This window comes from Carettochelys insculpta, chromosome 14 (genome assembly GCF_033958435.1).
Source record: "Carettochelys insculpta isolate YL-2023 chromosome 14, ASM3395843v1, whole genome shotgun sequence".
Classification (NCBI taxonomy): domain Eukaryota; kingdom Metazoa; phylum Chordata; order Testudines; family Carettochelyidae; genus Carettochelys; species Carettochelys insculpta.
In genome coordinates, this window is record NC_134150.1 from 6421871 (window position 1) to 6436103 (window position 14233).

The window sequence follows — 14233 nt, forward strand, 5'->3', positions numbered from 1 at the left end:
GTGAGATGTATCTAAAAATTCTGTTTGTCTATAAGCTGCCACAGGACTTCTCATTGTTTTTGCAGATACAGACTAACACGGCTCCGCCCGATACTTACAATCTAAGCATTTCCCAGATTTTTTTGGTAGATACAGTGTCAAAGATGGTGAAGATAGCAAACTTCAGCGCTTCTTGTAGCATGCTCATTTACTTTCACCTTTGTGATGTCCATATTTGATTCTATTCCTCTTTTTAATAAGTTCTTAAGTAAGAAATGAAAGCTGAGACAAAGAGATATGCTCATTTATTTCTCCTTCTAAAATCATTGTAAAATATTATCTGATATATGCAATCAATATTCACCAAAAATATATTTCTTTATAGAAGTCAGCAAAAATAGCACAAAATGCTCTCGGCTATAACAGATACATGTGATTGAAGTTAAATGCTGTAAGTTGGGTGCAGGACTGAAATACATTCACAAAACTGGACTGGAACTGCAAACTGTTAATCTCAATCTGGAGCGGAACTTCCAGGAAATTCAGAGATGGACTTTAGCCCTTAGTAGAGGCAGGGAAAACCTACAGAGTTTGCATCCAGACCTGAACTTTCCAAAATACAGTAAAAAAGCAAAGCCAGAGCCTTAGCTGGTGTAAAGGAGTATCTCCCCTAAAGTCATAGCCTCTGAGGCCCTGGCTTCTGGCATAGAAACCATTTTTTTCCCCCTTTCCAATACTGTTTCTTTAGGTTGTGGCACAAAATATTACACTCCCTTCAAGACATTTTGGTCGGAGAATTTCCAATCAAAGTAAACAAGTGGTTTGAGGGAACTGAAACACTTTTCGTTGTTCTTGGTACACATACCTTTGGTTTCAAATTTTAAGTGGAATGCAGCGGGACGATGGGGGCGACGGAGGGTCAAATGAGCCTCGGCGCCCTTTTGAAGCTGGAGAGAGACTAGCAAGGAGGCCCACAGGAGCTCAAAGTGATACATTACTGTCACCTCAGTGCTGATGTGGGTGGCAGCTAAGAGGCGAGTGGCAACAGTCATGTCCTAAGAGAGAAAAATAATCCGTTTACCTCCTTCTAAAGCTATGTCTACACTAGAGAGTGTCGTCAAACCACCGGTTTTATCGACCAAACTCAAAGAGCGTCCACACTAAAAATGCGCTGTCAATGTTAATTCACAGAATGCAGCACTTTTGTCGACAGCCTCTCCCCGCGAGGCAGAACACCTTTCTCGGCAGAATCTGTCGACAAAAAAGTTGTGTGGATGCTCTGAGGGGGGGCCCTCTGCTGCCAGACAGGGCTTCCGGTTCACCAGGCAGCCCTGTGCTGGTTGGCCTTTCTGTTGAGAGAGCAACCAGGTAGTCAGGCCACTCTCTATCAACAGAACATTTCACTTTTTCAAGCTGCTTTGCTGTCTGGCTGCAGGCTGACGACAGAAGTTTTGTCGGAAGATATCTTTCGACAGTAACGTCTGTAGACAGTTGGCTGTAGTGTAGACGTAGCCCAACGGCCTGAGCTCTGGGTAGCTCAAAATCTGAGCAACCTCATTTTGATTGCCTGTGTAACCTCTCAAGGCTAAACCTTCATCTCAGCAAGGGCGCAAAGTATGTCTTCTTCTCAGCCATGTTTTCCTCTGATGTCTGCACTATTTTTGCATAGGTCTATGACTCCCTAGTTATAAAACCCAGTCTTGCCAACTCTCAGTTTTATCACAAGTCTCATATTTGATGTTTTTCTTAAAGTCTCAGACACTGGAAGCATATAAAGAAGCCAGAAATTTAGGATTAATTTAAGAAAAACAACAACCTAAATCTTAAGTTTCTAGCCCTTACGACTGCAGAAATAAAATTGATATCGTAAAACCCTAAAACTGCACATGCCAGAAACAAAATAAGAATGCCACATTTATTTTAATCATCTCATGATTTTTGGGTCCTGACTGGGGCTTTCTGAATGCCTGGGACCAGCACTACTGAAAAACTTTCATTATTCTTAGAATTGTTCACAGCTCATGGATTACATATCGGAGCATTGTGGGTACGTGACAGTGGTTAGGACTGAGCCTGGAATGGTGTATCTTTCTGGTCCCCACCATGGTGTCCAAAGCACCCACAACAGTGTTTGTTCTCCTTCAACTGGAAGAATTAATCTAGGGTGTGATTTTTCAGATGTGCTGAATGCCTCTCTCTCGCTGGTTTAATATTTGCCATGTTGTTTTATTTGTGTTGGTCCCATGAGACAATCTTTGGAGCTTATATAGAGCTCTTCTTCAGATCTCTGTAAGTTTGAAAGCTTTCCTCTTTCACCAGCAGAAGCTGGTTCAGTGAAAGCTATTATCTCATCCACCTTGTCTCTCCAATTTGATACTCTCTTTCATTACACTTCTAAACAAAGTTGGGTTCACTTACATCATAAAGCTAGTTACATAAGGGGGTGAGGTAATATCAGTAAAACAGATTATCTCACCCTCCTTTCCTTCTAAAATTGTGGGACTGCTAGGTTACAACTACAGTGCATATAGATCTAATTAAGTCTTATGCCAAAGTGGATGTGGTGGTCATTTTAAACGTTACCCTCTTTTTTAACAGCTTTCTAAACTCTTTAGCGTAGCTGTGTCAAAACAAGTCATTAAAGGCTGGTTTGGATCAATTTCTTTTTCCTTCTGCTAGACTAAAAAAAGCCTGTGACAAACCTGAGACATTACTAACACTACAGAAAAAATCTGTATATCTACAAAGCCTTTTTGGCGTCTCCGCTGGGAATTTACTTTGGCCTCATCTCTGCTATTTGTTTAACATTTCATCTCTTTATTTTGTTTTTATGTAGCTTATTAATTTCTTTATTTGTGTTTTAACATTATGTGGCATTCAAAATAATAGCATGTTTGACCTTGAAGAAAACCACAGGTACATCTTGACAGTTTCCCATTAAGCTATAAGTTCAGGTCAAAAATTTAATAACTATGCAAACCATAGTGTACAACACACAAGGGGGCATTAGAAGACAGCCAGGTCTTCTTCTTACCCTCCATTGTGTAAGCTACAGTCTTTTAATCAGGACTAACTTCCCAGCCTTCACAGAAGTCACATTGATATAAAAGAGAGGTGAAATCAGAAATCAACTGCTACTGAATGCCAAATCAGTGCAGCTTACTATGGACCATTTACATCAAATACTGAATTTGTCCCAGAGACTTCCATGAGAGTTGCAGCTGCTGACACTAGGCCTACATTTGTCTCCAAGTCCCAGATGGTGCTAAAAGTCATATAATGAACTCCTGTGGGAGAGGAGGTGGAGCAGATGTTGGTTTGATGCCAGGCTTCACCACATCATGACCAATGATTTTAGAAGGAATGATCAGTGACGATCTGCTAGGAAACAGAAGCATTCCCAGTGATCCTAACCCACTCTGCTTACTCCTGACAGCTTCATTATGTAATGCCACTGGAAAACCCTCTTACTTCACCTCTCGGAAAGAGGACACCTGTGAATGCTATTACTAATGATGTTATCTTATATACTCTGCCAAGAACTCTGGCACTTTTGAGACGAAATCTGTGAGTATCAGGGAGCACACATGACTAACACTGGCAGAGACATAAAAAGCAGACGGTTGGTAAATTAATTCATGTTCCACCACAGATGTTAAATGGCAACAGCAACGAAAAAGTCCAGTTTATGGTAGACCCTGAGGAATAGCACAGTATATTTCTGACTGCAGCGTGTTGTCAGCTTTTCCTCCTGATACTGGCTAGCACTATCTGAGTAGAAGATTGTACACCCAGTTAAGCAAGACTATAACCTGATAGCTTAGAAATGTTGGGTTACAAAGTGACCAGACAGCCTGCATATCAGCTTGTATTCTAAGCACCGCTGCTGTGAAGTGTAACAGCAAAACTGATTAAAAAAGATTTTTCCAGTCTGTGCTACTTAAAATGCCCTTCATCAAATGACTTGCTGTAAAGTGTGTTCTACTGTCTGGGACCAGCAGAATGTTGTGTCTTAATGGAGATGGGCCCCAAATAAGGTTCAAATTCTGCTCCCTTTGACATCAATAGTGAAATAATGGGAGTGGTACTGTACCCTAAAAATCTCATATTGAAATGTTATACTTTCCATAACTTGCCAGGATGCCATGAGGAATATGCCGCGGGCAAGCAAGCTGGCAGTTGTAGCTGTGTTCCTGAAAAAATGCTACTTCAGCAAAACAAAGTTCAGTGAATCCAATTTCCCCATAAGAATTAATGTAAATGTGGGGGCTAGGCTCCAGGGACTTTTTTTTCAGCAGACAAAAGACAGCATATACCTGTACAGTACGGCTACATCTGCACAAGAGGGTTTTTCTGGCAAAAAGGGGCTTTTGTCAGAAAAACCCATGGTGCATCTACACGCAAAACGTGCTTTGTTAACGGTCTGTTGACAAAACTCAGCAAATCAGCCGGCAGCATTATACCTCTCCCCGTTCAGGTGTAACGCCTGTCTCGACAGTGTTCTGTCAACAAAACAACCATGTAGATGCTCCGGGTCTCCTTTGTCGACAGACAGGGCTTGTAGTTCACTGGAAAGCCCTGTTTGCAGAACTCCCGGCCAGCTGTTCTGTGGAGAGAGGACCAGGCAGTCTGGCTGCTCTCTGTTGACAGAGTGGATTGCTCTGTTGATCTGCTTTGTTATGTAGATGCCATCTGTCGACAGAAGTTTGCCGGGAAATCCCTTCCAACAGTGACTTCTGTCAACAGAGTCTTCTTGGGTAGATGCAGCTTGTAAGTTTTAAGCAACCAATTTAATACTGTACACAGAAATGATGATTGTGAAGCTTGGCTAAGGTGGTGGATTCAGAGGGGGAAATATTTCCCAGGGAATGCTTCCCTACCAAATGAACTAGCCCTTGGCTCAGCCCTCAAGGGTTAGCACATGGTTTGTAATGTAGCCTCAAACTCCAGAGGCAGCATGGACTGATGCAGGAGAGAAGAAACAACAGATGCAGGGCAGTGGCTGCAAATACTTCCCTGCGGAAACTGACCATGCGGATGAACCCACACTAGCTGGCTGAAGCTCATCACGCCTTCCTCTGGACAGCACATACGCAGCTGCAGTGCCAAAACAGAGACAGAAACACACACACTGTGCATGTGAGAGACAAATGCACAGTGTGCGTGTGTGTGTCTGTGTGCATGTTTGCCCCTTGAAGTACTGTGACCCCACTTTGAGTACACTGCCCTTGTAAGTATTGTACTGCACTGTAAATCATCAGGCAGTTCAGACTTTGGAATCGGTAGCAGTCTGTAACCTACTTTGTGGAGATGGGATATGGAGTGTGGGGGGGGCCCTCAACTGGGGAGACCTAACATCAACACCTTTCTCCTCCTTTCCCTCCCACAGGAAGCAGGGGGCTCCTGGGAGCAGCATGGCACTGGCGAGAGGGGCAGACAAACTGGTGCTGGCAGCTGCTCAGCCACACACAGTGTTCCACAGGAAATTAAGGGGAGCTGATGGGGAGGCTGCTGGCCCACCCTGGTTCCAAGCTCCCACGTGGCCAGGCTGATTTACCAGAGAAAGACGGTATAAGGGAGCACTAAACAACTTTAAACAAGCAGGTGCTGTAATAGATGTTAACAATGAAACAGTGTTAAGTGCGAAGTTACAGTACCTACTGAAGCCACTGGGGATCTTGCAACCTAAGCAAGAGGAGAAATTGGCCCCATCTCTCTTTTTGTACTTACAACTTTCCCTTTCAAATCCAGAGTGTGTGTGTGAACCTGGCACGCCAGGCACAGCTGGTTCTTGGCTGTCGCAGAATCATAGCATGCCAAAGGGCGACTGTGTGCAACTTCTTACTCTCCTGGTATGGGATGTCTCAGAGCACAGCCTTCTCAAGCCACTCCAGCCAAGCCAAGGACCAATGATGTGACTGACGTGTGGGCCTCACGACCTGCTTCGAGACATCCCTCAGCATGTGAGCAGGGGGCTGAGCTGCTTTTTGGTGTGCCGGAACACCTCTGAGAAGAGCTTGCCTACTCTTCCTTCAGCTTGTTCCATTGCAGCTGTTTGCTGTGTGGCAAATTAAATCTTTATCAGAGTAAGGAGGATGTCTTTAGGTGGAGCAGAAAAGCCTGAGCAGGCAAGCTTACAGTGGGCTGGGTCAGGGAGTTACTCATGAAATACCCTTATTTGTCAAGAATGAAGCGGGGGGGATCCCTCCAAGTGTGTTCTGTATTCAATGAGCACATTCAATGCGCATCGTTATTTTTAAGCAATGGCAGAGTGTTTCCCATAAAACTCTCCGTGCCCTCAGTTGCTCTTTGACATATACCATGTTGGCATAGTCTATCGGCTTGGGCTGTAGCATTATTTGGTGCATTGCACCATATTTCCCCGGGGGGCTAATGACTGGAAGCCATTCTTCCCAGCTTGTAACAGCATTGGCTGGCTCCTGGCAATGGTATGCAATGAAGTGTGTCAGCACTGTAGAAATTCAGTACACATGCTGGCTTTTTAAATACACAGTGGCTTTTCCTTGGGCATTCTCCACTAATAGGATACCATGATGGTTAACTGAGCTTTATATTTCTGGAACACTGGCAAGAGTCTTGGAAGCTGTCTGAAACAGGTAAATTCCTTCCTTCCTTGTCTAGGACGTGTCATTCTCACTCTGGTGAAGGCCCAGGAGATCCTCTGCTAAGGTTGTGAGACTGTTTTCTTCCAGGGCTGCAATCAGTCTCTGTAACGTGGCTCTCTTGCCTTCTGACTGGATAAACATGAGAAGGAGCTGGTATGCTTGCTCGTACAATCCCTCTCGGTCATATTCGTGGGCCAAGTTGTCGATGACGGGATCACGAAGGGCACGGCAGTTCTTCTGCAAAGACCTACCCACCTGCTTCCATTTCTTTGACACAAGCTTGGCAAATTTTTGATGATCCTCTGGCGTGAGTGTTCTGTTGACTTAAAGGTAACACAAACCACATTAGAGTCCCAGTTCATAACTATACTGATGAAACACAAGGGGCTTGTCTGCACTTGCCGCCAACTTCAAGGGGGCATGGTACTCAGGGTGATTGGAAATTACTAATGAAGTGCTGCTTCATTAGGCTAATCTTCCCCCGTGCCATCTTCAAAGTGTCATACTTTGAAGTGCCCGCATGCATGTAGCCGCAGGCACTTTGAAGTGCCTGCACTACGTCGAAGTGACTTTACTCCTTACTACTACGCGCATGCCGGCACTCTGAACTTTGACACTTCGAAGTTGCTGCCGGGGAGAATTAGCCTAATGAAGTGCTGCATATTCACTGCAGCACTTCATTAGTAATCTCCCATCCCCCTGATTACCATGCCCCCTTCGAGGTTGGGGGCAAGGGTGGACCCAGCCAAGGCCATGTTAAAGCCTACATAATATTTTGTGATGCAGGGACCTACATACACTGAAGGCCCCCAAAGGGACAAAACTTAACGTGTGCAATGTATTAAACTTTATCACAGAGTTGTACCCACTCCTTGTTAGCTGGAGTTTTCATTAACTCATTCCTGGGACAGCAATGTAGGTCTTGTACCAGAGTCACAGGGTTGAATTTAAATGAGTAAATTCTGTATGATGAAGGAGTTATGGAAAGAGTGCGATGCTCACTCCAACTACATCCAGATCGGCATATGAGGGAAGCTGTGGGAACTAAACTGCTCTGTATGCTGATGCAGTGGTCAACCTCCCTAGTCCCTGTACGATCAAATGCCAGCTGATTCCAGTTATGCATTTCAGATTTTGAAATCAGTGAAACAGAAATTTGTTCTCAACAGAATCTTACATTAGCGCTAAACCACCATACAAATATCTGTGATTGTGGGGAGTTCTAAAAGCACAGTATGTAATTGCTCTAAGCATGTCTTAGCGGTCTTTCACTTGTATGCTTGACTTTAATAGAAAACATAAAAGGGATGCTGCAGTTTGTGGTATTACAGTAACAGCTCTATTAGGTAATGAGCATTTGTGGGTCAGACTCACTTCTTCACGATAATCAGATTATTTGGAAGAAGTGAGTGTTACCCACGAAAGCTCATTACCAAATAAATGTGTTAGTCTTTAAGTTGCTACAGGACTGCGTGTTTGTGAAGCTACAGGCTGACCTGGTTATCACTTTGAGACTAGCAACAGCTTTGTCATCTGACATGTTGGCAAAATGGGAGGTGCGGGTTAATCCAATGTTCTGGTTAATTTAGGTGTTTACAAGTAAAGTTTTCCATACAATGAATTATTTTATGACACTAAATTATGACTACGGCCATATGCCCAGATCACTCAACACTACAAAGATACTGAACATAATTGAATCGTTCTTTGGTGTTTCAGAAGGTACTTCAAGGTCTTGCAGTGTCTCAGGATCATCTTTATCAACATCAAGTACAGTGAGCCTTCGATATAACAGACTAATGGGGGAAGGGGAGACTGTTAAAACCTGAAGTCCCTTGTATCTGAGGGTTTACTCTCAGAGTTCGCTCCTCTGGCTCCCAGCCGCCTGTGCTCTTCCCTGAGTGCGGCGACTCCTCTGTCTCTGAGCTGTCGCTGTGTCCCCCTCCCCCCACACAGCTAGGATCACCGCAGTCTCAGGGTCCCTGGCTGCAGCTGGAATCATCACTGTGGATCTCGGCCACGGGTGGTGGAGTGAGGGAACACGGCAGTGGCAACTCCCCAAGCTGCAGCCAGGGACACCACAGCTGCAGTGATCCCAGCCGCAGCCAGGGACCTCGTGGCTGCAGCTGTCTCAGCCGTGGAGGAGATGGGGGGGGGACACGGCAGCAGTGGCTCTTCAAACCACGGCCAGGGACCCCATGGCTGCAATGGTCTCAGCCATGGCCGGGGACCCTGCGGCTGTGGCAGTCTCAGCCAAGCCAGGGACCCCATGGCTCCAGCAATCCCAGCTGTGACCAGGGACCCCGCATCTGTGGTGGTCTCTGCCGTGGCCAGGGACCCTGCGACTGCAGCGGTCTCAGCCGCAGGGGGACTTGTGGCATCTCTAGTGAGTTGCCATTTGCAGTACTTTAGAGTACAGTACTGTACTTTCTCTCGGGGGAGGCTAGCAGATGTCCGTTATCACCAACGTCCGGTAAAACGAGGTCTGCTATATCGAGGGTTTACTGTATCATTATTGATATGTAAGGTGGGGGAGATTGGGCTGTGTCTGCAATGACCCTGTAACACTGCTAGAAGCTGCTTTTTTGAATACATTTCTGATTTCAACTTGCTTACTTGTCTTCTGCCTCTTCTGCATAAAAGCAGAATGCAGATTCTGCAACTGCACAATGCGCTGAGCAGTATACCAGGCCCAGTTACTAGACTGGAGATTTGTACTGGGAGATTCCAGAAATGCTGGTTAATGGGGCTTTCTGGTTAATTTAGTGCCACATAACAGCGCTTTACTATATTCGCAGGCCTGATATAATTTGTATATTCCTGTGTAACAGAGGGAAAGCCGTGCGAGTCTATGTACTATCAAAACAAAAAAAAGCAGCCACTTAGCACGTATTACAATTCATCCTGAATGTTGACTTTAAATGAAGTATAAGTGATTCACTATCAGCAGAGGGGTTACTACCACTGAGAATCTCTTCTCCCCTGTGTGTGACTATGAGAGGCCATGTCCTAGGTAACTTAAATCCACAGGTAGTTGCTGTGTGAGTAGAGAAGGATGTATGTTTTATAAAACCTGCTGAGGAGGGAATGGTTTGAGTCCACAACATTCAGTGTCCGTTTATGCCAAGGACAGCGCTATCTTTACTAAGCAGCAATCAGCAGAAACTTGTGTGTGACCATTAAACCGTACCATCTTCTGGTTTTGAGCATGTAGCACCTGCTATCGAGATGAGGATAGTGACCCAGGTATGGAAGAGACTTTGTACTAATAAAGACCAAGCCGGCTTTATGGCTGAACCAACCGTGTGTGTAGAGTGCCACCGTGAGGCCAGCCAGGGCTGCAGGTACATCACACTGGGACGCATTACTACTACTACTTAACCCTTAACCGGGATCCCACTCTTTAAATACCCCTCTGAAACCACCCCCCCACCCATGCAGCTGATGAAGCGGGTCTTTGCCCACGAAAGCTTATGCTCCAAACCATCTGTTAGTCTATAAGGCGCCGCAGGACTTCTTGATGTTCTCGAAGCTACAGACTAACATGGCCACCTCTCTGATACTTAACCCTTGTACTCCGAGCGGAGCATAGGTCATCTACATGTCTCCTCCACTTCACTCTGTCTCAGGACAAAACTTCTCCTTGACTCCAACTATTCAATTATTTGATGAGTTTTTTTTTTTTTTCCTCCTTTTGGATGTCCCCTTTTCCCTTGCACAGTCAGTCCTTGCCCTTTTCAAAGCTCCAGGCTCTTCTTTCCAAGCTTTTTCTCTGCTCCTTTTTGAAACACTCTCAGCTTCCTTCTGTATCTGTAAATCCCTGAAATACTGTGTAAAATCCTTAGATGGGGCTAAATAATATCCAGCAGTGACCCGGCTGGGCTCTGCTGTGTCCCAGCAAACCCAATTTGCAGTTCGAGACCATTCAAAATACTTTCTAGTCAGCAAAGGCCCCGGACTGAGACAGCTGGGTGCAGCAGCTGACAGGTGGGGTACAGTGGGAGAGCTGTGAGGGGAAACTTGGATGGTTATCTGCCCAGTCAGTGCTGTCTTCAGGGGCCTAACTTCTTGCAGAGATCTGTTTCTGAAAATGAAAGCATCTTCCTCTTATTTTACATAAGGGCCTGGCTACACTGGAGCATTTACAGCAGAACAGTTGCAGGCTCTCTAATGTAGCTGCTCCAAGCCAATGGGAGAGAGCACCCGTCATTGGTTAAACTACTCCAGCGCCCACAAGTGGCAGTTGCAATGTTGGCAGGAGAAGCTCCTTTGCCCACAGAGCACTGTCCACACCGGTGCTCATGTTGGTGTCATTGATGGGGGGGTGACTTATTCCTAGGCTCAGACTTAGGCCAGGCCACTGGCTGACCTCAGTTGTGTGATGCAGAGAAAAAACCCACTGTTTTTCCATTCAACCTTTTCCTGTTGCTGCAAGTGTGACCTGGAGCTGCAGCAGTCAGGAGCTTAAAGCACCCAAAAGTATGGCAGGGAAATAAACTCTCATGCTTCAGCGCATGAACATCAGGGATGGCCATGGCTGGAGACGGGACACTGGCTAGCACTCCAACATGGCAATCAGCACTCTCTCCCTCGGGTGTTTGGCTGGCTGGTTCCTGTGCATTTGCTCAGGGTCCAAATATCCCTGTGGGGGACAGAGAGGGAATTTTCCCTGAGGCAGATGGGCAGATTTTCCCTGAGGATAGACACAAGCGCAATCAGCCTCTCAGGGGTCACAGTCGACCCCTGTACTCCTTGCGGAGTAAAGAAGGGCAAAGAAAGAAGCTCTCCCATCAACCTTCCCCCCTTATAGACAACTTAGCGGAGCACAGATACGTCAATTTTTAGCAATGTGATTGCGGTAGCTAGAATTGTGTATCTGTGGTTGACTTTCTTAGCCTAGTGCAAACATAGTGCATGTCAGTGACTCATGGATTTTCACCTTTTCCTTCAGTGTGGGCGTGCAGGTCCCCTGCGTACTGGTGCACCTGGGTCCCCCCCGCAGTTCTCTCCTTGTACCATGCAATAGTATAGTCTCCTGTGGGCAGTGAGACTTTAGACTAATAGCAGTTATTGGGTTTAGGGTGCAGGTGCTGGTGGTGACATGAGGGATGCCAGAGGTCAGACTAGATGATCTTATGGTCTTTTCTGACCATAAACTCTGTGACTACAAGGTTGGACATTAGGAAAAACCTCCTAACTGCCAGGGTAGTTAAACACTGGAATAAATTGCCTAGGGAGGTTGTGGAATCTCCATCACTGGTGATATTTAAGAGCAGGTTAGATAGACATCTTTTGGGGATGGTCTAGGCAGTGCTTGGTCCTGCCATGAGGGCAGGGGACTGGACTCGATGACCTCTCAAGGTCCCTTCCAGTCTAGTGTTCTATGAGTTTATGATCATAATTTGAGAAATTCTGTTCTTGACTTGCCCAGAACATAGCCTTGGTTCCCTAAACTTTCTCCATTCTTTATGGGGTTTAAAGATTGGAAGACCTAGAGCTTTAAGATTCTGAGGGCTCAGTCGTAACCACTCACCAAATGATTGTTCCTGAAAGATGAAGGTGGCTCCTGCGGGCAGAGAGCTCTCCACAGAACAATAAGGCAGCGATGAGGAGTTTAGAGGCCTGCACTCATTTGTAGGGGTCATATTGTTGCTCTTCTGTTGAAAAGTCAGGCTCCTGAAAGATTCCTCCAGCTCAGTAATCTCTTCGTCCCGCAGGCGATCAGGCTGCAAGGCAAACATTTGGGGTGGAAGCCAGTAATTTGTGGTGGATTGTCCTTCTCATGAAGTTTTCAGAACAAGACCAGACGCTTTTCTAAAAGATATGCTATGCCGAACAGAAGTTACTGAGCTCAGTACAGTTGTAGCTGGGTGAAATTCATATTTCTGATACCCTGGAGGGCAGCATAGGTGACCTAAGAGTCCCCTATGGAATTACAATCTATGAATTTGAACTAAATAATCTTAATTTTTAAAAGGCTTTCCCCCACCCCACAAACTTTCCCATGTACTGGTAATATTTCCCACACAGGTTCAATAAATGATCAAACAGTGGGGAGAAGCTCATTACTGATTATTATTCGTATTCAGGCTCCAATTTCCAGTGAAGTCAATGAAGCTATGTTGATTTGCACCAGCTGAAGATCTGGCTCAAAGATCTGGTGAAAGAGGCCAGGAACAGGGCATCTCTGAATTACTCATGAAACAGAATTTCCAAATAATTATGACTGAGAAAAAATGTTTGTTTCAAAGTGTCAAAATTTTGTTTCCGAATTTGCTTTAATTGTTCATTTGTATATTTTTTTTTTAGTATTTTTCCATTATTTCATACCATGTCAGAAGTCACTACTACTACTGGCATGTCATGATATGTTTGCAGTGATGATTTAGCCATGTTGGTATCAGGATATGAGATAAACAAGGAAAGTGAAGAAATATTTATTAGATTTATTTATTATTTACTATTTATTTATTAGACTAAATTCTGTTGGTGGGAGAGACAAGCTTTTGTGTTCTGTAGAGCTCTTTTTCCATTCTCTTTTTTCTCCAGGATCTCAACCACCTTGTCTCATGTCTTGCGTGATTGGGCAGTGCTATTCTCCCTGTTGTACAGATGGGAAACTGAGGTACAAGAGAGGCTAACAGCTAGATTTTTCAAGGTATTTAAGTGCCTAGTGGCATTTTCCAAACTACCTTACTTTTTGAACTGTCACAAAAGTTCCATTGACTTCAATGAGAGTTAAGCATGTAGGCAGTGCTGGAAAACCCCACTAGGCAGCTATCTGCATCTTTTGGTCCTAAATACCTTTATAAATTTGGGCTTAAACGACTGGCCCAGGGTCACACAGGAAGTACTTCGCAAAACAGGGACTTGAACCCAGTTCTTCTGTGTCTCAGGTTAGGGCCCCAATCACTAGGGTTATGTCTACACAGAAACCTTATTTTGAAATAAGCTACTCTGAATATAGCTACTTCAAAACAGGGCAGTTACACACAAAAATGTATTTCAAAATAGCACTTAGCTATTCCAAAATACATAGTCTGCTCACATTGTCTGTGTCTACACTTGCATTCCTCTTTCAAAAGAGGAATGCAAATGAGGGAAATCAAAAATGCAAATGAGGCACTGATTTACATATCTCGAGCTTCATTTGCATTTGGAAGAGATTCTTTTGAAAGGAAAAAAAGCAGTGTGGATGGGGCTCTTTTGAAAATAAACCCCATCTTTGAAAGAACCCTTCCGATGCTGCTTTTTTTCTTTCAAAAGAATCTCTTCCAAGAGATTATGCAGATGATGTTCATGATATGTAAATCTGTGCCTCATTTGCCTTTTCAATGCCCCTCATTTGCATTCCTCTTTAGAAAGTGGAATGCAATTGTAGACACAGCCACAGTGCTTTTTTTGAAATAGCACCTATTTTAAAATAGGTGCTGTTAAGACAGGTAATAGTGCTCATTTCGAAATATAAGCTTTAGCCCAAGTCTTAGCAGCACCTATTTCAAAATACTGTAGTACTTTTGGAATAGGAGCTATTCCTCCTGCAATGAGGTTTACCAATTTCAAAATAACGCACCCACTATTTCGAACTTATTTTTAAAGCGTGTGCGCGTAGGACAGACAACAGCAAA

At 44.7% G+C, this 14233-nt stretch overlaps 1 protein-coding gene across 3 annotated transcripts in view; it reads right to left on the minus strand.

Moving 5' to 3' along the window:
* Positions 1-267: 267 nt before the first annotated feature.
* TRADD (TNFRSF1A associated via death domain) overlaps positions 268-14233 on the minus strand; it is a 29936-nt gene continuing 15970 nt past the window's right edge. For all 3 annotated transcript variants that reach the window (XM_075008990.1, XM_075008992.1, XM_075008991.1), the window contains exons 4-5: positions 12139-12331; positions 268-6928 (exon numbers count right to left, since the gene is read on the minus strand). In XM_075008990.1, the coding sequence (XP_074865091.1) occupies positions 6618-6928; positions 12139-12331 (504 nt within the window). In that variant the 3' untranslated portion in view covers positions 268-6617. The remainder of the gene's footprint in view (positions 6929-12138; positions 12332-14233) is intronic.